The sequence below is a fragment of the Mobula birostris genome, chromosome X (assembly GCF_030028105.1).
Source record: "Mobula birostris isolate sMobBir1 chromosome X, sMobBir1.hap1, whole genome shotgun sequence".
Lineage (NCBI taxonomy): Eukaryota > Metazoa > Chordata > Chondrichthyes > Myliobatiformes > Myliobatidae > Mobula > Mobula birostris.
The window spans coordinates 70,574,162-70,599,030 of NC_092402.1; the positions used below are offsets into that span (position 1 = coordinate 70,574,162).

Sequence of the window (24,869 nt, forward strand, 5' to 3'; positions counted from 1 at the left end):
CAGAAGACCACAGTCTGTGCGGATTGGTGATAACATCTCCTCCTCGCTGACGATCAACACTGGCGCACTTCGGGTGTATGCTTAGCCCACTGCTCTACTTTCTATATACACAAGACTGTGTGGCTAGGCGTAGCTCAAATACCATCTATAAATTTGCTGACGATACAACCATTGTTGGTAGAATCTCAGATGGTGACAAGGGGGCGTACAGGAGTGATATATGCCAACTAGTGGAATGATGCTGCAGCAACAACCTGGCACTCAACACCAGTAAGACCAAAGAGATGATTGTGGATTTCAGGAAGAGTAAGATGAAGGAACACATACCAATCCTCAGAGGGATCAGAAGTAGAGAGAGTGAGCAGTTTCAAGTTCCTGGGTGTCAAGATCTCTGAGGATCTAACCTGGTCCCAACATATTGATGTAGTTATAAAGAAGGCAAGACAGCGACTATACTTTATTAGGAGTTTGAAGAGATTTAGTATGTCAACAAATAAAAAACTTCTATAGATGTACAGTGGAGGGCATTCTGACAGGCTGCATCACTGTCTGGTATGGAGGGGCTACTGCACAGGACCGAAAGAAGCTGCAGAGGGTTGTAAATCTAGTCAGCTCCATCTTGGGTACTAGCCTACAAAGTACCCAGGATTTCTTCAGGGAGCGGTGTCTCAGAAAGGCAGCATCCGTTATTAAGAACCTCCAGCACCCAGGACATGCCCTTTTCTCACTGTTACCATTAGGTAGGAGGTACAGAAGCCTGAAGGCACACACTCAGCAATTCAGGAACAGCTTCTTCCCCTCTGCCATCCGACTCCTAAATGGACATTGAACCCTTAGACAAAGGAGAATTCGTGGATGTTGTTGTGTACTTGGATTTTCAGAAGAACTTTGACAAGGTGCCACACATGAGGCTGCTTAACAGGAGTCTATGGTATTACAGGAACTATACTAACATAGAGGATTGGCTGGTTGGCAGGAGGCTAAGAGTGGGAATAAAGGGAGCTTTTTCTGGTTGACTGCCAGTGAACAGTAGTGTTCTGCAGGGGTCAGTATTGGGACCACTTCTTTTTACGTTGTATGTCAATGATTTGAATGACAGAATTGATGGCTTCTAGCCAAGTTTGCGGATGAACTGAAAATAGGTGGAGGGGCAGGTTGTGTTGAAGCAGGGAGGCCTCAGAAGGACTTGGACAGATGAACAGAATAGGCAAAAGGAATACAGTGTCAGAAAATGTATGGTCTACAGTTTGATAAAAGAAGTAAACGTAGAAACATAGAAACATAGAAAATAGGTGCAGGAGTAGGCCATTGGGCCCTTTGAGCCTGCACCGCCATTTATTATGATCATGGCTGATCATCCAACTCAGAACCCTGCACCAGCCTTTCCTCCATACCCCCTGATCCCCGTAGCCACAAGGGCCATATCTAACTCCCTCTTAAATATAGCCAATGAACTGGCCTCAACTGTTTCCTGTGGCAGAGAATTCCACAGATTCACCACTCTCTGTGTGAAGAAGTTTTTCCTAATCTCGGTCCTAAAAGGCTTCTCCTTTATCCTCACACTGTGACCCCTTGTTCTGGACTTCCCCAACATCGGGAACAATCTTCCTGCATCTAGCCTGTCCAATCCCTTTAGGATTTTATATGTTTCAATCAGATCCCCCCTCAATCTTCTAAATTCCAACGAGTACAAGCCTAGTCGATCCAGTATTTCATCATATGAAAGTCCTGCCATCCCAGGAATCAATCTGGTGAACCTTCTTTGTACTCCCTCTATGGCAAGGATGTCTTTCCTCAGATTAGGGGACCAAAACTGCACACAATACTCCAGGTGTGGTCTCACCAAGGCCTTGTACAACTGCAGTAGTACCTCCCTGCTCCTGTACTCGAATCCTCTCGCTATAAATGCCAGCATACCATTCGCCTTTTTCACCGCCTGCTGTACCTGCATGCCCACTTTCAATGACTGGTGTATAATGACACCCAGGTCTCGTTGCACCTCCCCTTTTCCTAATCGGCCACCATTCAGATAATAATCTGTTTTCCTATTTTTGCCACCAAAAGAATCAGCTACTTTCTAAATGGAGCAAATTCACAAATCTGAGATGCAAAGGGTTTTGGGAGTCCTTGTGTAGGATTCCCTAAAGGTAAACTTGCAAGTTGAGTCTGTGGTGAGGAAGGCAAATGCAATGTTAGCTTTCATTTCAAGAGGACTAGAATATAAAAGCAAGGATGTAATGCTGAGGCTTTGTAAGGCACTGCTGAGGCCTCCCTTGGAATATCGTTAGCAGTTTTGGGCCTCTTATCTAAGAAAGGATGTGCTGATATTGGAGAGGGTTCAGAGGAGGTACAAATGAAAGGCTTATTTTATGAGAAGTGATTGATGGCTCTGGCCCTTTACTTACTAGAATTTAGAAGAATGGGGGGGGGAGAATCTCATTGAAACTTATCGAATGTTGAAAGTCCTCGATAGAGTGGATGTGGAGAAGATGTTTCCTATAATGGGGGAGTCAAGGACCAGAGGGCACAGCCTCAGAATGTCACTTTTGAACAGAGATGAGGAGGAATTTCTTCAGCCAGAGGGTGGTGAATCTGTAGAATTCGTTGCCACAGACAGCTGTGAAGGCCAGGTTAATGGGTGTATTTTAAGGCGGAGGCTGACAGGCTCTTGATTAGTCATGGCATGAAGGGTTATGGGGAGAAGGCAGGAGATTGAGAATGAGGGAAATTGATCAGCCATGATGAAATGGCAGAGCAGACTCGATGGGCTGAATTGCCTAATTCTGTTCCTATATCTTACGGTCCCAATCCTGAGGCATTGAATCTGATTCTCCCTCCTCATATTCAGCAACTGCCACAACTTCCTGTGGCATAGAATTCCACAGCTTCACCAACCCTCTGGATAAAGAAATATCTCTGCATGCCCTACTGAATGTCCAGTCTTGTTTCCTAGGGACTGTAAACCCTAGTTCTAGACACCACAGCCATTAAAACAGCCCGTATGTCTAGCCTTGTCAGAACAAGACCTCCTTTCATTTTCCTAAGGTCTGGGAACATGGATCTGGCTGGCCCAGCAGGATTGTCATGCCTGGTGAATCTCTGCCCCTCATCCTATGCAATATCTGGGTATTGTGGACTTTTCATGCGAGGGACCATGAGTGAACAGTGGAAAACCATGAATGAGCCAGACCCTAATCTATAAATAGCCAAGATTTACCAGGCTTCACAATCTACCTCGTTGTGATCTTGCATTTTATTGTTTACCTGCACTGCTCCTTTTCAGGAGCTTTTACATTTTATTCAGCATTGTTATTTTTTCCACACAACAGCATACAAGATGAACTTTTCACTGTATCTCAGTGCATGTGACTATAATAAACCAATACAAATATGTATCTCAAGCTGCACTTTGTCCTAGAAGAACATGCACAAAATACTGGAAGAAAGCAGGTCAGCATCTATGGAAATGAATAAACAGTTGATATTTTGGGCCAAGACTTTTCTTTGTCTTAGAAAAATTAAGTTTCACTTTTTACAGTTAACCAACTACTAAGTATTTTTAAATAAATGGAATTTATAAAAAAAAGTAAAAATCAGGTGTATTAACAGCAGTCAGTGGTGTATTAGCAAGGTAACTCACCTTGTACTCCCTAGCTGAGGGAAATTCAGCAGTGTTTATTGAGAGATCCACAGATCCAGAGACACAGGTTCAATTCTGACCTCATGTGCTGCCTCTGTGGAATTTGCATGATCTTCCTGTTGAATGCATGGGTTCTCCCCCCCCCCCAAAAAAACCTCGAATGCTCTGGTTCTCTCACACATCCCAAAAACATGCAAGTTTGAGGATTTGAAGGAGTCCTGACGAAGGGTCTCAGCCTGAAACGTTGACTGTACCTCTTCCTAGAGATGCTGCCTGGCCTGCTGCATTCACCAGCAACTTTGATGTGTGTTGCTTGAATTTCCAGCATCTGCAGATTTCTTCGTGTTAAGTTTGAAGATTGATTGGCTGCTGCAAATTGTCCCCAGTGTGTAGCTGAGTGAGAGAATTTGAGGGCAGTTGATGAGAGTGTGGGGAAAAAACAGGTTATAATGGAACCAGTGTAAATGGAAGATCCAACCTATTCAATTTCTACCTTCAGAACGTCATTGTGATAAATGAACAAATAATGCAAGGAATAAAATTCAGAACACTGAAGCCCTGAGCACCTTCTTGGTATAATGTAACTTTATTTAACTCACAATATATTCTACAGTTGCACTTGCATCACAACACCCGTCACAGCACGATTCAAAGAGGTTCTCTCTTTTAATTGCTTCTTTTTTTTTAAGAAAGGTTGTTGGTCCTAAAAATATATAGAAAGAAATGAACTTTCAGTCACAAAAAAAACTGTACATTATAAAAGTGGCAACAGCAAATGTCATATAAAAGGGTGCTCCTTTTGGTAAAAGGAATAAAGGAATGGGTTTTCCCTATGCAGACCAGTCTGCTCCCTGTGTAAATGACTGATCCCACTAGACGAATTTCCATCTTGACTATTAAATTAATTTTTTTTCAAATATTTTTCACGGGTTTTCTCTGTGAGGATTGATAGTGTTCAAGAACGGGATGGTCCCTTCCCACTTTGCCACTTACTAAACATTGCGTATGTTTGTGCACACAAGTGTAGTACATTTCCATTTATGAAAACACCAGTTAAGGACCCAGGAGATCCAAAAGACAAGAAGCTCAGGTAGATAACCAGGAGTAATGGTGTATTTACCAGGCTGTGGAGCAAAGACTTAATGCTTCTTGTCTGCTACTTGATATCATTTATAAAATGATCAGCTTTCATCATGAGCTACGTAAATGTATGGGAGGAGGACGACAAAGATGACATTCCTTAAACAAAGAAAGGTCCAGGTTTCCTGTTGCTGTACTGTTACTACCCCCGGTACCCGGAGACAAGCTTTCATTACCTTTCCATTACAACATTTTGTAGGGTTTAAGTTCTCAAAATATGCCTTAGTGGCCTTTTACTACATATTCTAAAAATGTTAGCTACTGCAGGGATTGGGTAATGGGCCCTGGGATTGGACAAAGGAATCAAATGCAATATATCCAAGTTTGGTGATGATGCAAACCTGGGTCACAGTATTGCCTGCTGAGGTGCTCCAGTGCCAGGGTTCCCAATCTTTTCTATGCCATAGACCCCCTACATTAACCAATGGTCTGTGGATCCCAGATTGGGAACCCCTGTCTAGGGGAGATGAATGGGCAAGTGAATGGAAAAGGACATGGTAGTTGGAATATATTGTGGAAAAAGTAGGAGGTTGCCCACTTTGGTGGAAAAAATAGAAAAATGGATTAGCAACACACACACAATAATGAAGGAACTCTGCAGGTCAGGCAGCATCTACGGAAATGAATAAACAGTCGCATTTTGTGCTGATAGATTAAAAAAAAAGATGGATTTTTTTTTAAATGATAGACGATTAAAAGGTGTTGGTGTTCAGAGGGACCTGTGCTTCCTTATACACAAATCACTGAAAGTTAACATGCAGGTTCAGCAGGTAGTGGAAAGGCAAGTGACACATCAGCCTTTGTTGCCAGACAATTTGAGTGCAAAAGTACACGCATCTTACTAAAACTATACAGGATCCTAGTGATACCATATCTGAAATATTCCCTACAAGTCTATTCTCCCTACGCAAGAGAAGATATTCTTGTTAAAAACAGAATGCATCAAAACAGGGAAGATTCACCAGACTGATTCCTGCATCTGTCAAGTCCTGTAAGAATTTGTATATTCAATGAGACCATCTCTCATTTTCTTTTTTAATTTGTTCCTTAAAGCAGGGATCATTGAGTAGACTTGAATTTAGTTTCCAAATAGTATTCTTTGGTTGTAGGTCAAAATCAACAGATAAATATATAGGTGCATGGTCACTTAAATCTATTGTCCCAATTCCACAGGTGTTTATTTTGTCTTTGTCTTTTCCAAATGTTATGAAATAGTCTATTCTTGTATGTACAGAATGGGAGGCAGAATAATGAGTGTAATCCCTTCTGTCAGGGAAAAGGTCCCTCCATATATCAATTAGACCAACATCCTCAAAAAGTGTATTAACTTTCTTATGTAAGGATTTTGTTTCATAGGTTTTTCTATTGGAAGAGTCTAACTTTGGTTCTCCCCCATGTATCAGAAGACCTTCTGTTTCCATCACCATAATATTTGAAATTTTCTGAAAGGAATTAATATCACTTCCTGGGGGTGCGTATATATTCAATAGAGTAACTGAATTTCCATCTATATTCCCCCTTATCAGAATATATCTGCCCTCCTTATCTCCATCTCTCATTTTCAATAACTCAAGAGCATATGGGCCAAGTCTGCTCAATCTCCTCTGAGAACAATCTCTCTCGATGCTACGAATCAATCTAGTGAATATTTCCTATGCTCCACTACAACACCCTTTATAGCAGGCTTCAGAGCAGATCTCTTATTTAGTAGCTCCCTTATAGGAAGCTTGTTGGTCCTAAAAATACATTGAAACAGATTACCTGTCAATCACAAAACAATTGTACATTATAAAACAGTGACAATGACAAATGTTAAATAGAAAGGTGTTTCCTTTGTTAAAAGGAATAAAAGAATGGGTTCTCCCTATACAGACCAATCTGCTCACTCTGTTAACGACTGATTCACTGTCCTAATTTCCATGTTGGCTTAAATTAATGCTTTCAAAATATCATTTCCTATGGGGTTTCTGTGCAACGGTTGATTGTGTTTGAGAATGGGTGATTTCCCTGTCTTTCTGGAACATAGTTCATCCTGAATGCATTGAAGGCTTCCAGGAAGATTCTGATCTCAGATGCTGAGAGGGCCCAGAGATCCGAATTCACAGTTCCACTGAAGACTAGCAGGAAGGTGCTCGGAGCCAGAGTGGAGGGACAGCGCAATTGAATACCAAACAACCGCAGATGCTGAAATAAAAACAGAAGCACAGTGGCGGAGGAAAGGGAAACATTTTGGGTCAATAACTTTTCATGAAAACCTTATTCATCAGCTCCAATTAAGTTTCATCAACACTAAATGTTGCATTTACCGGTTTTATTGGAGGGAGAGGAGGCTGCTCAAGGTCAGGTTTGTCCCTCAGGGCTGTTAGAGTTGTTTTCTGTGCTCAAGGCATCATCAGGATGCAGTCCACTGGGTCCACCAACTAGGTACTCCACCTTTCTCTGCTGAGATTTTACCGAACTATTAGTAGGATTGTGAGGATATACCTTAGCCCAAAGGTCTCTCCAAACCGCATTTTTCCACTTTGCACGTAACCTGGCTGTGTGAGATGATTAAACCGATGTCAGGTGAAATTACTGAAGGATCATCCAGTGAGGCTTTATGGGTGGAGCTGATAAATAAGGGGATGATCGCATTGTAGGGGGTTGTACAATAAATGACTATTTTCAATCACTTTTTATTGCCACAAATTTGTCTGGCTTAAGCTTAATCATGATAACTGCAAACATGCCTCAGCACAGCAGTCACCTCTTTTGCAGGTTAGATCACCTATGAGGGGCAGTCTGTACAATCTCCAGATGCACACACATTCGCTGCTCCTCCAAAACCAGATTTCTTTCCTGTCACTGTCACTGGTACACAGCATAGCTGGCAACAAGCTGCAGAGTGCCAAAGATAGTTGCATGGAGATACCCTGAAAAGTATACTGAACCTAGAGTAGTGGGTGCTCTGAGGCAACACGAGGCTGTGTGTGATTCAGTACAACAGTCCCAGCAATGAACTGTTCTCTCTTTTAATTAAATTCTGCTCACTTTTAAGAGTGGAGGGAGGGGAGGGGGATAGGGTTGGAAGGAAAGTGCATAGAAATGTAGTGACAGAAAATCAAATAGATTTCACTATTTCTGACTGAGTCTGAGGTATGACATTCATATTCATTCCTGGGGAAAAGAATATTATTCTACTGCAACAGAGAAAGCTTGGTGAAAATTTATCTAAGTTTGCAATAGTGGCTATGGTTGGCCCAGGATTTCAGTGGAAAGGGTTTTGCAAGGTGCCATTCCAATGCCCAGATTGGGAATTCATTGTTTCAGACAATCCTTGAACACTTAATACAGTACTGTAGCTCAGTGCAAAACTACGACATAAAACATAAATAATATTATTTACTAAATGACACAAACATAAATAGACAATAATGAAATCAAAGACTACTGGTAAATATATCCCTTTCAACTCTTTGTACTGCTTATCTCACTTGTAAGTGAGGATGTCTGTATCATTTGGGAAGGCTGGGAAGGGAGAGAGAGTCAGACCAAAAGAAAGAGTTGGCAGGTCTCTGGTATGTTTTGGGTGGGATTTTAGGAGGCTGCTGTTTCAGGAAGGTGGAATGTTTCCTGCAATGACCTCAGGCAACATGAGTTAAGAGTCAAACTATGTCTATGGCACACAACCCTTGGCTGTTACATTCTCTCCATCTCCTGTGTTTCCTCAAATGCAAAAGTTACACAGCTCAGACTGAACAAATGATGCCCCCGATAGTGACACAATGTTGGCTTTACAAGTCATCTTCAACAAAGGTTTTGATGACGCTACGAGTGAATCTCTTGGGTTGTGGAGGGGAGGGAACTAGTATCAAACAATTCAGACAAAGCTCCTGGTATGACAAAGAGACACAAATAGCCAGCCCAGGAGGGAGAGTATGCAGCTTTAAATCCCAATCAGCAAGAATTAATTAATTTGAGGAACTGCAATGAACAATATAATCAATTTGCTATGTTCCCAGTAAAGCATCTTGTTCACCCTTTAGTGAAACTAATGAGTGGTGGTTTACACCAATGCTTAATTAATTGTTGTGATCCCCAGCAAAATCAAGTGTACCAGGAGATCTACAGTACATTCCTCATTGTCATATCCATACACCATATATTCAACCTCGGCATCTAAAAGCTAAGACTGACACATTAAAGATAGGGTTTTATTTTTAAAATACCATGAATTCAAATCCAAAGAAAGTCAAGAGAAACTGCCAAAATATGTCTTGTTTCCAGTCCCAGGTCACATTGAGCTTCCAGTCCCAGGTCACATTGAGCTTCAATGGTGAGAGGCAGTGTTATTGGGTTTGATCTTGATCCATAACATTGCCTTTTTTCCCTAGCCTCCCGGTGACATTTTAGCTTGAATGATAAAACTCGGCCCATCGACTCTCAAAGAACTTCCTCATCACATTCCCTGCCTGTCCAATCTCGGAGTTGTTTTCGTTGAAGTTCAAGCAGTTATCGAACACCAAATGAGCATCTGCAGCAAATTCCTTGCAGCTCGTGTATCTGTATGGGAGAGGCCAGATTCAAACGGTTAGAACCTTCAAGAAACAGCCATCGATACTCTCTGTATTGCACTCCGCAGTTCTATTTAGTTTGTGGCTTTGTCCACTACTGAGCCACTGTGGCACACAGGCTGCCCAATATATCACAGGCAATTCCTGCCCTACCATCCGTAGTATTGACAGGAGACGCTGCCTCAAGAAGGCAACATCCTTCATCAAAGATCCCCACTGTCCGGGCTATGCCATCTCCTCACAGCTCCCATCAGGCAGGAGCTACAGAAATCTCACACCACAGGTTCAAGAACAGTGACATTCCTTTAACCACTAATCGCTACAGTTTAGCAACACTATGACCACTTCATTCACTTTCCACAAAAAAATGACCTTTTTGTTCTAATTGTGGCCTTTCTTGTAAAAATTGTGTATAATTTGTTTCATTTATGTTTTTCTTGTGAATGTTGCTCATCTGATATTACGTGACTTTGATTTACACTGTTGCAATTTCCCCCAATAAGGCACCTCCAGTTATCAGGAAAATCTGACTGAAAATAACTTTCAAGGATTTAAGTAGTCTCACCTTAAAGGGTCTCAAATTGAAATGTCTACCTGTTTATTTCTCTCCATAGATGCTGCCTGACCTGCTGAGTTTCTCCATCATTTTGCATGTGATGCTCAGGATTTCTAGCATCTGCAGAATCTCTTGTGTTTATCACTTTCAAGGTGAAGCTACTTTTCCATATATGGGAGTTAAAAAGGACCCACAGTGGTCAGTAATCCCAGGCAATCACACACAATAAATTCAGAAAAGATGGATGGCAGTCACTCTTTTAAACTGATCTTTATCCTGTTGTGTGCTGGATTTATATGGAACCGAAATATCTCATTTTATAGAGGGTTATGGGCCGTGTAAGAAGAGTTAGGTTGACCATTGAGTACGTATATATCGGTTGATGCAACATTGTAGGCCAAAGGGCCCGTACTGTGCTGTACTGTTCTACGTAGAAAGATTTGTTCCATGTAAGTTACTGTTGACTCATTTCAAATAGCCTCAGAAATACACATTGTTCTCCAAAACTTCTGCCATCTACAATGGGTTCTACCACTAAACACAACTCTCCTTCCCTGCATTCTCTACTTTCCACAAGGGTCAGTCTCTACGTGACTCCCTTGTCCACTTGTTCCAACCCCGACCCCACTGATCTCCCTCCTGATACTTATCCTTGCAAGTCAGACAAGTGCTACACCTCCTCCCTCACTACCATTCAGGACCCCAAACAGTCCTTCCAGGTGAGGCAACACTTCACCTGCAAATCTATCAGGGTCACCTACTGTATCTAGTGCTCCCAGTGTGGCCTCTTCCACATCGGGGAGACCTGTCGGAGACTGGAAGATCGCTTCATCAAGTACCTTCACTACATCCACTGCACATTTCCCAGTGGTCACCCATTTTAATTCCAATTCCCATTCCCATTCTGACATGTCTGTTCATGGCCACCTCTACTGCCACAATGAGGCTACACTCAGGTTGGAGAAACAACACCTCCTATTCCGTCTGCGTAGTCTCCTATCTGTTGGCATGAACAGCAATTCCTCCAACTTCTAGTAATTTCTACCCCCTCCCTTTTTCCATTCCCCATTCTGGTTTCCCTCTCACCCCTTCTCTTCTCCTCAGCTAACCATCACCTCTCTGGTGCCTCTCCTCCTTCTCTTTCTTCCATTGTCCACTTTCCTCTCCTATCCAGTTGCTCCTTCCAGCTCAAACCTCCCAGCTTCTTACTTCATACCCCTCCCCCATCCACTTTTTCACTCACCTGGCCTCATCTTTCACCTGCCAGCTTGTACTCCTTCCTCTCTGCCCACTTTCTTAATTCTTGCTTCGCTCCCTTTCTTTCCAGTCCTGATGAAGGGGCTTGGCCAAAAATGTTGACTGTCTATTCCTCTCCATAGGTGCTGCCTGACTTGCTTTGTGCATGTTGCTCTGGATTTCCAGCATCGGCAGAATCTCGTGTTCAGAAATACAAAACCTGTTTCTACTTTAGAAATATTTGCAACCTCTGACTTAGCACCCAAGGGAGTGGTTGGGAGGGAGGTGAAACTGCCTTGATATAATCATATTATTGTAAATTATTAAACCCTAGTCTCGCTTGTTACATCATCTTTCGTGGGGCAGAGTCAGTTTTGGGCCAGTTTTTTGCCCATCTGACAGACCCCAGGCTTGGAGGGTGGCCAACTGGTCTGGAAGAAAGCCTCTTTCTGCATGTGGATCTCATCAGGGAAGTAAAATCCAAACACCACACCCAGCCGAGGCCCTGCACTGTCACCAGCATCTGAGAAGCTCTGTCCACAAACATGGACAATGAGAAGCACCAGGGCTTCTTCCTGTTAAACACCACCCATCTTCCCCTTCCCAAGGCTGAAATAAAAGCCCCACCCAGCTCCCTTTCGTTCGAGTGCTTTTTGCCAACCTTCAGCCATCACAGAGCTTTGAGGCAGTGATACTCACTTCCTTTCAATGAGCTTGCCCCTGATGGTAGAAAAGTCCATGGGTTTTTTGATGACCTTTCTATAACCAGGCACCATCCGTGGATTGACAGGGTGTAAGAAGGGCCAGGCGTCCTCGTGGGATTCCATTTCCATGAGGATAACCCTACAGGGAATAATTCTCGGCATTAGTCATGGACAGAGCAGGATACTCAACAGGTACTGTATCACACAGGCATTATAAATAGAGGTACAAAGTACAAATGTCCACTGCACCTCTGTAAAATGCAGGTATTTCTGGTCACCACATTATAGGAAGGATGTTAAGGCCCCAGAGTGAATGCAGAGGAGTTGCAGGTTCCAGGATCGCATCTCTAAGGTTAGGCTGGAGAAGCGAGAGGTTCCTCTCGCTGGAGCAAAGAAAGTTGAGAGGAGATCCTAAAGGAGGTGGACAAGATGAGTAACACGCACAAAATGCTGGAGGAACTCAGCACGTCAGGCAGCATCTATGGAGAGAAATAAACAGTCAACGCTTCAGACTGAGACCTTTATCAGGATCAATCCTGATGAAGAGTGCCGGCCTGAAAGGTCAACTGCTCTCCATTTGATATGACTTGATATTCTGACCAACTGATACAGAAACGCGAGGGAAAATTGTTATTTATATGCAGAGAGCAGTGATGACCCAGAACTGACTTCTTATATCAGTGGTGGAGATAAGGTCAATCAGACCTTTGGGGGACAGAAGGAGGGTAATCTCTAGGGCCGTGGGTCTCATACAGCGCAATAACTCCATGCTTTGTTTCTAGTCAGAGCACTGGAGTCAGGGTTTGCAAGAGGTCAATGTGCCTCTAAGATTCTGTATTTTGGATCAAAAGCATTGCAAGGCAAGACCTACAGCAGAGAGGCAAATGCCCGAAGATAATCAGTGTTCTGTTGCCAACACTCAGGAACATAAGCATGGAATCAGTAGCAGTGAACCAGGGAGCAGATGGACCACACCAAGGGTCCTTTCTTGATGACACTTACTCGCACAGCGCAAGGTCCTTTGGATCACTTTTGGCTGAGATTTTCCTTTTCTTGGCAGCAGGTGCATTCCCTGGCGATAGAGAATTACTCCTTTTTTTGTTTCTCCTTTTCACAGCGCTATATTCCACACCTTTGGCATTACTGATTTTGTTTTGGGTACGCTTCCTGTATCTTCTCTGCCTGCCTTTGGTCAGAAAGGATCCAGGCTCAGCAGAGTGGCTGTTTGCCTGGAAACAAGACAAAACCAGTCAGAGTCAGACCCTCACACCCACCATGGTGTTCAACACACTGACCACCGCGCCTGCTGTGGTGAGTCCACCTCCCCCCACCCACACTGTGACCACCCTGCCCACCATAAGACCATATGGAGCAGAATTAGACCATTCAACCCCTCAAGTCAATTATGGCTGATATATTTTCTTTCTTGACCCCATTCTCTTGTCTTCTCCCTGTAACCTTTGACACCCTTACTAATTAAGAACCTGCCAACCTCCGCTTTAAACATACCCAATGACCTGGACTTCCACAGATTCACCACCCTCTGGCAAAAGAAATTCCTCCACATCTCTATTCTAAAGGGATGTCCCTCTGTTCCGAAGCTGTGTCCTCTGGTCCTGAACTCTCCCACTGGTGACATCACCAGACCACAGTGACATCAACATTCCTAGGAATGGATAATCTCTCCCTTTCTTCATCATATACTTTCAGAAACAGTGGACGAAACTGTCCATGCCACAGACCTTTCTTGCAAGATGCTTTCTATCTCTTCTCTGCTTGATTTTATTCCGTGACAATCTAGGCCTGGCAGACTGTCTGTTCGCCTGGAAAGAAGACAAAACCCGTCAGTGGCTAGCTCCACAGACAATCAGTTGCTAGCTCCACAGACAATCAGTTGCAATTGCCTTCTGATGTAGTGGGTCTGTCTCAACATGTTAGATAGTGGGTGGAGAGACTTTAGCTGTGTCCATCACACTGTTGGCTGAAGTTCACCTTGTTGTGTGTCAAAAGGAGCAATGTACAGAAGAGTTGCCAAAAGATATGCAAGCCAGATGTAAAAGAATTACTCTAAGCCCATAAGACATGGGAGCAGAATTAGGCCAATTAGCCTATTGAGTCTACTCCACCATTTCATCATAGCTGATTTATGATCCTTCAACCCCATACTCTTGCCTTCTCCCGATAAACTTTGATACCCTTACTAATCAAGAACCCATCAACCTCCACTTTAAATATACCGAATGACTTGGCCTCCACAGCAATGAATTCCATAGATTCACCACCCTATGGCTATATTAAAAAAATCCACCTCATCTATGTTCTAAAGGAACATCCTTCTTTTCTGAGACTGCACCCTCTGTTTTTAGACTCTCCCACTACTAGAAACATCTTCTACACATCCACTCTATCTAGACCTTTCAATATTCGATAGGCTTCAATGAGATCCCCCTCACTCTTCTAAACTCCAGCAAGTACAGGCTCTGGGCCATCAATCGCTCCTCATACGTTAACCTTTTCATTCCTGGGATCATTCTCGTAAACTTCCTCTGGACCTTCTCCAATGTCAGCACATCCTTTCTTAAATATGGGGCCCAAAATTACTCACGATGCTCCACCTGTAGTCTGAGCAATGCCTTATAAGGCCTCAGCATTGCATCCTTGCTTTTGTATTTTTGCATTCTAGTCCTCTTGAAATGAATGCTAACATTGCATTTCCTTTCCTGACGACTGACTCAACCTGCAAATTAACCCGTAGGGAATCCTGCATGAGGACTCTTATGTTTCTTTGCACCTCTAATTACTGAATTTTCTCCCCATTTAGAAAATTGTCTGTACCTTTATTCCTTCTGCCAAAGCACATGACCACACACTTCCCTACACTGTATTCCATCTGCTACTTCCTTTCCCATTCTCCTAATCTGTCCAAGTCCTTCAAAAGCTCCTTGCTTCCTCAAAACTACCTACCCCTCCACCTATCTTTGTATTATCGGCAAATCTAGCCACAAAGCCATCAATTCTGTCAATTCAAATCATTGACATATAACATGAAAAGGTCCCAACACCAATCCCTTTAGAACACCAATAGTCACCAGCAGCCAAACAGAAAAGGCCCTATTTATTCCCATTCTTTGCTTTCTATCAGTCAGTCAATCTTCTGCCCATGCTAGTAACTTTCCTGTAATACCACAGGCTCTTGTTTAGCAGCCTCATGCAATGTTCCGGCTAATTTTTTTTTTTACAGTTGCGTGGTCTAACCATTGCTCTGAGCAGGAAATTTTTACATAGCTTGAAAACTGCGAGGCACTTTACATGTATTTTTTGGTAATATGCACATCAAACAAACACAAACAAAAACTCTCAACACAAGTAAACGACGTCAGGCAGCCATAACAACTGACAGGCATTGGCAAAATGCTTTGACTAGATGGCATCAGCGTTCAGTGGGCCACTGGTTTATTAACAATGAGGTACCGACTTCCTTTCTGTGTTTATTGTTACAATTTGTAATAATGTTGTAATTCGAAACACTAACAATGTAAATATGTTTAAGCTCTAAAATATTTCAAGGTTAAGGTTGTGGTACATTTATTATTTAGAAAAGTTATCGAGTATATTCATTAACATTCTGTAATTAATTACAGGGTATTTTATAATTACATTAACATATTAGCATAATTTCAAAATTATATTAACATACAAAAGAAAATACCAGCTGTGTGGCAACAAAGGCTATGTGTGCAAGAGCAGTTACTGTGCAGCCATGCACCCACACAGCTTTGAGGAAACAGTGGCCTCATGTGCGGCTCCTTGTCACAGGCCTTCAGACCTGTCGGGCAAGATTTCCACTTAAGGAAACCATGCTGACCTTGGCTTACTTTAACATGCACCTTCAAGTACCCCAAACCCATAATCCTTAATAATGGACTCCAACATCTTCCCAACCACTGAAGTCAGAATAACAGGCCCAGAATTTATTTTCTTCTGTCTCTCTCCCTTCTTAGAGTAGAGTGACACATGCAATTTTCCAGTCCTTTGGAATCATTCCAGAATCTACAATGCCTCGCAATCTCTTCAGCCACCTCTTTCAGAACTCTGGGATGTAGACCATCTGGTCCAGGTGAATTATCTACCTTCAGACCTTTTAGCTTCCCAGGCATCTTCTCTTTAGTGACTACACTCACTTCTGGTCCTTATCACTCAAATTTCTGGCATGCTCCTGGTGTCTTCTACAGTGAAGACTGATGCAAAATACTTATCAAGTTTGTCTGCCATTTCTTTGTTCCTCATTACTACCTTTCCATTGTAATTTTCCAGCAGTCTGATGTCCCCTTTTGCCTCTTTTTTACTCTATATCTTTTATATTATTGGCTAGCTTACCTTCATATTCCATCTTTTCCCTCCTTAAGGCTTTTTTAGTTGACTTCTGTTGATTTTTAAAAGCTTCCCACTAATTTTTATTACGGGAATTTTATATTATATGCCCTCTCTTTTGCTTTTATGCTGTCTTTGACTTCCTTCATCAGCCACAGGTCCCTCACCCCGCCTTTAGAATACTACTTCTTTTGGATGAACCGATTCAGCGTCTTCCAAAGATTGTAAACTCAGCGAAAGAGGCAGTGGCGTTCTTGTTTCAACAGATGGAGTTTGCTTATACATTGCTCTGCATTCACTAGGAGAGTTGAGACAGTGGAGGATCAGTGCTGGCTAGAATTATAGTGAGATCACATAGTGCAAAATTTGCAGCATCTGGGCTGGGTTAACCCCGTCAGTCTTCTTCAGCACTCTTGGCTTGAAGGAGGGGCAATTATCAGTCAGGATATCTCCACAGTCATGGACTAATAATTCAATGCACAGACTTTGGGTTGGAATTTCCTCTGCAGTCACACAACCTACTGTCCAGCCTCTTGTTGAAAATTGTTCCCATGTTTGAGGTTCTGATGATTCCAGGTAACCGTACCTCAGGAGGGCTCAATGCCTTTAGAAGAGGGCCAAGGATCAAGCCTTTGTGTGGGGCTATTGATTAGGTCAGCTAGGGCAGTGAGTACTGGACTGGATGTTCTAGCAATAAAGAAATCCAGTGATTGTTAGTGCTCTTCAGAAAGACTTTATTAAGAGGCAGTGCCCGATGCTGGGAATATATTCAGAAATGTAGACTGATGCTCCATACCTTACTGATGCAGATAGGACAGAACCAGTCATCCTCAGGGATCTCTTCGATCTTCGGCTTGAGGCAGAAGGTGTGGCAGCCCTGTTCACAGATGTCACACAGAAGCAGCAAATCATCTCTGTTTCCCTTTCGACAGATCTGACATAACTGCAAAATAAAGGCAGAAATGAGCACTGCTTCACTGTTTTCACCTAAGGCTGAGCGTGGGCCTCAAAAGAACTGTTATTATTCTTTGGACTCAGGGGTGAGTATGGAGATAGTGTGTTGCTGCATGTACCCACATTATTCCCACTGATTTGAGAGAGCTTCTAACCAGACCTTTGTACAGAGACACAAGAGATTGATGGCGAAGTACAATGGCCAAACAATTTGCTTTCTCCATCCACTGGCTGCCTCTATTCTACGTCATGGTTTTGGGTCCAGTCCTGATGAAGGGTCGCATTCTGAAACATCCTCTCCATAGATGCTACCTAATCTGTTGGGTTCCTCAAGTATTTTGTGTGGCTTCCTCAAGATTTCCAGCATCTGCAGAATCTCGTGTTTACGATTTTGACTCTCTCTATTGGTTGGGAATGTAATGTCCCACAAAACATAATATGGAAACAAAATGTAATCACCTTCTAACTGCTCCATTAATCCTCCTGCACTTGTCACATCTTGAAGATATCCCCTCTGTTCCATCCATTCCTCCCACACACTCTCTGTAAATTAAAATTACCTTCTCTCTCCTTCCAAGTTCTGATGGAGGGTAGCAGACCATAAGACAATAAGATGTAGGAGCAGAGTTAGGCCACTTGGCCCATCGAGTCTGCTCCACCATTTCATCGTCCAATTTTTCTCTCAGCCCCAATCTCCTGTCTTCTCCCCATACCCCTTTATGCCCTGACTAATCAAGAATCTATCAACCTCTGCCTTAAATATACCCAATGATGTGGCCTCCACAGCTGCCTGTGGCAAAGTATTCCACAGATTCACTCTCTGGCTAAAGAAATTCCTCTTGATCTCCATTCTAAAAGGATGCCCCTCTATTCTGAGGCTGTGTCCCCTGCTCTTAGATTCCCCTACCATAGGAATCATCCTCTCCACATCCATTCTATCAAGGCCTTTCAACATTCGATAGGTTTCAATAAGATCACCCTTCATTCTTCTGAATTCCAGTGAATACAGGCCCAGAGCCATCAAACATCCTTCACGTGACAAGCGAATCAATCCTGGAATCATTTTTGTGAACCTCCTTTGAACCCTCTCCAGTTTCAGTACATCCTTTCTAAGATAAGGGGCCCAAATCTGCTCACAATACTCACCAGTGCTTTATAAATTTTCATCCTTGCTTTCATATTCTAGTCCTCTTGAAATGAGTGCTAACATTGCATTTACCTTACTCACCATAGACTCAACCTGCAAATGAACCTTTAGGGAATCCTGCACAAGGATTCCCAAGACTTTTTGTGCCTCAGTTTTTTATATTTTCTTTTCATTTAGAAAATAGCTAACCCTTTCATTTCTTCTACCAAAGTGCATGAACATACACTTTCCGACACTGTATTCCATCTGCCACTTCTTTTCCCATTTTCCTAAACTATCTAAGTCCTCCTACTTCCTCTGAACTACCTGCCCCTCCACCCATCTTCATATCATTGCAAACTTTGCAACAAAGCCATCAATTCCATCATCCAAATCACTGACATATAACGTAAAAATAATCTGTCCCCATGCAAACCCCTGTGGAACACCACTAGTAAACTGGCAGCCAGTCAGAAAAGGCTCCCTCTTTGCCAATCAACCACTGCTTTATCTATGCTAGAATCTTTCTTGTAATACTATGGGCTCATAGCTTGTCAAGCAAGGTGTGCCACCTTGTCAAAGGCCTTCTGAAAATCCAAGTACACATCGTCAACCAATTCTTCATTGTCTATCCTGCTCATTGCTTCAAAGAATTCCAACAGATTTGTCAGGCAAGATTTTCCCTTGAGGAAAACATGCTGACTACAGCCAATTTTACCATGTGCCTCCAAGTACCCTGAGACCTCATCCTTAATAATCAACTCCAACATTTTCCCAACCACTGAGGTCAGACTAGCTGGCCTATAGTTTCCTTTCTTCTGCCTCTCTCCCTTCTTAAAGAGAGGAATGACATTTGCAATTTTCCAGTCCTCAGGAATCATTCCAGAATCCAGTGATTCTTGAAAGATCATTACTAATGCCTCCACAATCTCTTCAACCACCTTTTTCAGAACTTACCTACCTTCAGACCTTTCAGTTCCCCAAGAACCTCCTCTCTAGTTATGGTAACTTAACACAATTCATGCCCCCTAACACCTGGAACTTCTACCGTGCTGATAGTGTCTTCCAAAGTGAAGGCTGACACAAAATGCTTACTCAGTTTGTGCGACATTTCCTTGTTCTCCAGCATTGTTTTCCAGCAGTCCAATATCCACTCTTGCCTCTCTTTTACATTTTATGTATCTGAAGAAACTTTTGGTGTTCTCTTCAATATTATTGACTAGCTAACTTTCGTATTCCATTCTTTACCTTCTTAATGAATTTTTTAGTTGCCTTCTGTTGGTTTGTAAAAGCTTCCCAATCCTCTAACTTACCACTCATCTTTGCTCTGTTACATGCCCTCTCTTTGGCTTTTATGTTGGCTTTGACTTCCCTTGTCAGCCGCAGTTGTGTCATCCTGCCTTTTAGAGTACCATTTCTTTGGGTTGTATCTATCCTGTGCCTTCTGAATTACTCCTAGAAATCCCAGCCATTGCTACTCTGTTGTCATCCCTGCTCGTGTCCCCTTCCAATCAATTTTGGCCAGCTTCCCTCTCATACCTCTGTAATTCACTTTACTCCACTGTTAATACTGATACATCTGACCTTAGCTTCTCCTTCTCAAATTGCACAGGGGAGACTATCATTTTATGATCATGGTTGTGTCATGTTGCCTTTAGAATACTTCTTCCTCTTCAGGATGTATATATCATGTGCCTTCCGAATTGCTTCCAGAAATTCCAGCCATTGCTGCTCTGCCATCATCCCTGCCAGTGTCTTTTCCAATCAATTCTGGCCAACTCTTCTCTCATGTCTCTGTAATTCCCTTTACTCCACTGTTATGCTGATATATCTGACTTTAGTTTCACCTTCTCAAATTTCAGGGTAAATTCGATCATGTTATGATCACTTGTCCCTAAGGGTTCTTTTACCTTAAGCTCTCTAATCGATTCTGGTTCTTTGTATAACACCCAATCCAGAGTTGCTGATCCCCTCATGGGCTCAACCATGAGCTGCCCTAAAATGCCATCTCATAAGCATGCTACAAATTCCCCCTCTTGGAATCCAGTACCAACCATATTTTTCCAATCTACCTGCATATTGAGATCCCCCATGACATTGTCCTTCTGGCACGCACCTTCTATTGTAATTTGTAGGCAACATCCTTACTACTGTTTGAGAGTCCCAGCAGGGTCTTTTTACCCTTGCAGATCCTTAGCTCTATCCACAACGATTCAACTCCCTCTGACCCTATGTCACCTCTTTCTAGTGATTTTATTCCTTACTTTTTTTTTAAACCAACAGAGCAATGCTGCCCCCTTTGCTTTCCCGCCTATCCTTTCAATACAATGAACATTACCTGAACCTGAAACAGTGAACTGTTTGTCTCTCCACAGATGCTGCTTGACCTGGTGAATGTTTCCAGTGTTTTCAGTTTTTGTTTCAACTGCAACAGTGACAGGACACTTATGGTTGGGAAAAGAGACCACATAGCACAGCCTCCCAGGGAGCCCTACTGATGGAGTGTGCATGCACCGGGCTGAAGAGAGGGTCAGGCACGAATTAATCAAACCCTCTCCTCTCAGATCAAGCACTCGGTCCAAGGCCACACCAACTGCCGAGACATGATAGATGGATAGCAAAACAAAAAGAGGTAAAACACGAGCAAACACCAGCAGCTAATACATTCAGCCTGTATTAGATTCACCACATCAGAACATCGTTCAATGCAGTGTGCAGAGGAAGATTCCAACCAGCCCTGGAGATCTGGCCTATTGAGTGTTTGTATCAGCCAGAAGGAAGAGTTCAGTGGATTTTGTTGGATTAAAATGTAACCACTTTTATCGGCCTGAAATGTCAACTGTTTATTCCCCTCCATAGATGCTGTCTGACTTGAGTTTCTCTTATCAGTGGAACATACTTTATTCCTCTAGTGAACTAGTTTTTGTACAAGACCACTACAACTTTGCTGTTTCTTTGTGTTTTCTTTGCTCTCCTCCTTTGCTTTCTCTCTCTCCCTTACAGTAGAGTTGGTTACCGTTATTTTTTATTGTTATGTATTAGGGAGATATTTAGACAGATTGCATGTACTTTGAGACTTACCACTTTTAGAACAGACTTCTCCCAAGCAATGGAGTTCTCCAGCCGCTGGATGCACATGAATACCTGAGCAGCGTTTGAGCATTTCAGTAAGGTTTCTCGCCACAAGCTCAGCCCAGGAGGGACACCAACTTCATTACTGTGTGACAAACACAAAGAAAGCCCCTCAAGAGATGACTGTTCACAGTCTGCTGCCTAGAGTGTGATCATCACAGCGTACAACCAATTGGAAGATACAGAGATGGCAGGTTAATGGTTCCCCCTTTACTGACTCTCATGAACACAAGGCAGCACAGTAGCGCAGAGGGTAGGGCCGCTGCATTGCAGTGCCGGAGTCCTGGGTTCAATCCTGACCTCTGGCACTGTGCATTCTCTCTGTGACTGTGTGGGTTTCCTCAAGTTTCCATTGGTGGATTAGTTCCTCCCACATTCTCCATTACCACCTCCTCCCTGGAGTGGTGCCAGGTGTAGTTGATGGGGAATGTGGGCAATATGGGATTAGTGTAAATGTGTGCTTGAACAACATAAACCTGGTGGGCTGAGGCGCCCATTTCCATCTCTGCAACATTATGCCTTCACCATAGCCAGTTCTATATTCAATGGGAGAGTCTAGGACCAGAGGGCACAGCCTCAGAATAGAAAGACATCCCTTCAGATGAGGAGGAATTTCATTAGCTAGAGGGTGGTGAATCTGTGGAATTCATTGGCACAGATGAATGTGGAGGCCAAGTCATTGGGTATATTTAAAGCGAAGGTTGGTAGGTATTAATTAGTAACGGCATCAAAGGTTACGGGGAGAAGACAAGAGAATGGGGTTGAGAAGGATAATAAATCAGCCATGATTGAGTGGCGGAGAAGACTTGATGAACCGAATGGCCTAATTCTGTTCCTGTGTTTTATGTTGACTGCACATATTCCAGAATCAAGTAGTAAATAAACTTTCACCTCGAGGTGAACAGAAACCATGAGATTTACATTTTGCCAGGCAATTTGTTAGCCTTGTTGGCATGGGTGGGGTACTGAGCCCTTCACACAGGATATAGTTGGCTGCTTGTCTCCAGGTAGAATGGTCATCAGATGCTCAGGGTTAGTGAGAGAGAAAGGAAGAAATCAGGGTCACCAGTCCAGGTCGACATCCGATGCGGGAAGCGGATGGTGTACCTCAGGGAGGCACGACTCAGTTCCAGCTTGGAGCTTTCCTGCACCAACAAAATATCACATGCAATCAAAGGCAAATTTTCCTTTCAAAGATTAGCTTTATTTGTCACATACACATTGAAACATCAAAACACACACTGACATTTGTTGTTTGTATCAATGCACAGCACGCTAGTACAGAGCCAGCGATCAATCAGGGTTCAATCCCTGCCGCTGTCTGTATGGAGTTTGTATGTTATCCCCATGACCGTGTGGGTTTCCTCTTTCCCTCTGGGTGCTCTTGTTTCCCCTCTCCCCCCACCCCCCCAAATTCCAAAGATGTGCAGGTTAGGGCTAGTAAGTTGTGGGCATGCTATGTTGGCACCAGAAGGGTGGCAACATTTTTGGAGTGCCCATAGCACATCGTCAGACTGTGTTGGTTGTTGATGCAAACGATGCACTTCACAATGTATCTTGATGTTTCAATGTACATGTGACAAATAAAGCTAATCTTAGAATCTTTGAAAGAGAAATTTATCTTTGATTGCATTTGGCAGGGCTGGGGTAGTGGATCTCAGCTGGTGAGGGAGACAATTCAGCAGTGGTACATTCCCCCTCTGCAATGATGCAAAAGACTGATCTGCTGAAAATTTCAGTGTTCATTGAAGGCTTAGGGTCATGGTTTACGATTGGCATAGAATGCTTCAAACTATAGCCAGCATTAAGTAAGGAGAAACTGCAAATACAAGAGATTCTGCAGATGCTGGAAATCAAGTGTACATGCACCAGACATGCACTCACATCATATCACCCAACGAGCCTCTGCATCCAGCACATCATTCTCTGGAACTTCTGCCATCTAGAATGGGATCCACCACTAAGCAACTATTTTGCTGTTCCACCCCTACCCCCCAACCGCCGACCCTTCACTTTCTGCAGGGACCACTCTCTACATGACTCCCTTATCTACTTGGCACTCCTCACTAATCTCCTTCCTGGCACTTATCCCTGTAAGTGTGATGTGCTACACCTGCCCAGTCCATCACAGGTAAAACCCTCTCCACATCATGGAGTGCTGTTGCAGAAAAACAGCAACCACCATGAAGGACCCCCCCCACCATCCAGACCATGCTCTCTTCTTATCAGGTAGAAGGTACAGGAGCCTCAGGATTCACACCACCAGGTTCAGGAACAGTTATTACCACTTAACCATTAGGCTCTTGAACCAGGGGGAATAACTTCACTCGACCCATCACTGAACTGTTGTCACAACTAATTGACTCACTTTCAAGGACTCTTTATCTCATGTTCTTGATATTTATTATGTCTTTTCTTTCTCTGCTTTTTATGCACTTTGGTTGTTCGTCTGCCCTACTGGGTGTGGTCTTTCATTGATTCTATTGTATTTCTTGTATTTACTGTGATTACCCACAAGAAAATAAACCTCCAGGTTGTATATGGTGTCCTGTATGTACTTTGGTTATAGATTTACTTTGAACTTTGAACCTCCTCCACTGAGTCTGTTGGGATGATCAACTGTGGCTGGTGTGCTCCCAGTGTGGCTTCCTCTAAATCAGTGAGGCCCAATGTAGATTGAGGGACCACTTTGTTGAGCATCTTCACTCCGTCCTGCCAACACACCACAGCAAATTCCTAATACACGGAAACGTATATGGTGAATAAAGTTGATCATTGCTCCTTGAAAAGGCAGCATTTCTCAGAGGCTACCCATTTCAATTTGATTTCCCATTCTGACATATATGTCCATGACATCACTGTGATGGTAAAGGAGGACACTCTCAGGTTATATTTTGTCTGGTAATGTCCAACTTGATGGCATGAACACTGATTTCTCTAACTTCTCTCCTTCTCCCTCCTTCCCCATTCTGGCTCCCCTCTTAACCCTTCTCTTCTCCTCACCTGACCGTCACCTCCCTCTGTTGCCCTTCCTCATTCCCTTTCTCCCATGGTCCACTCTCCTCTCCTTCTAGATTCCTTCTTCAGATCTTTTCCTCTTCCACCCATTATCTCCCAGCTTCTTAATTCATCTCCTCTTCCCCCACCCACGCTCCTTCCCCCTCACCTGATTTTACCTATCACCTGCCAACTTGTGCTTCCCCTCTCCGCACCTTCTTATTCCAGCTGCTTTCCCCTTCCTTTCCGGTCCTGATGAAGGGTCTCAGCCTAGAATGTCTTCTGCTTATTCCTCTCATTAGATGCTGCCTGACCTGCTGAGTTCCTCCAGCATTTGTGTGCGTTGCTCTTCATTTCCAGCATCTGTGGAATCTCTTGCGTTTAAGCTCCAGGGTGAAAAGTCAAAAGGGATATTGGTGCAAATTCTTCATGCAAATAGCGGTGAGTATACAGAATGAGC

General features: G+C 43.2%; 1 protein-coding gene across 5 annotated transcripts in view; it reads right to left on the minus strand.

Moving 5' to 3' along the window:
- Positions 1–4,207: 4,207 nt before the first annotated feature.
- LOC140191890 (bromodomain adjacent to zinc finger domain protein 2A-like) overlaps positions 4,208–24,869 on the minus strand; it is a 140,395-nt gene continuing 119,733 nt past the window's right edge. For 4 of the 5 annotated variants that reach the window (XM_072249715.1, XM_072249714.1, XM_072249717.1 and 1 more), the window contains exons 23-28: positions 21,362–21,497; positions 16,997–17,143; positions 13,572–13,652; positions 12,832–13,058; positions 11,825–11,968; positions 4,208–9,322 (exon numbers count right to left, since the gene is read on the minus strand). In XM_072249715.1, the coding sequence (XP_072105816.1) occupies positions 9,169–9,322; positions 11,825–11,968; positions 12,832–13,058; positions 13,572–13,652; positions 16,997–17,143; positions 21,362–21,497 (889 nt within the window). In that variant the 3' untranslated portion in view covers positions 4,208–9,168. The remainder of the gene's footprint in view (positions 9,323–11,824; positions 11,969–12,831; positions 13,059–13,571; positions 13,653–16,996; positions 17,144–21,361; positions 21,498–24,869) is intronic. The other variant, XR_011883953.1, reaches the window with a different exon arrangement.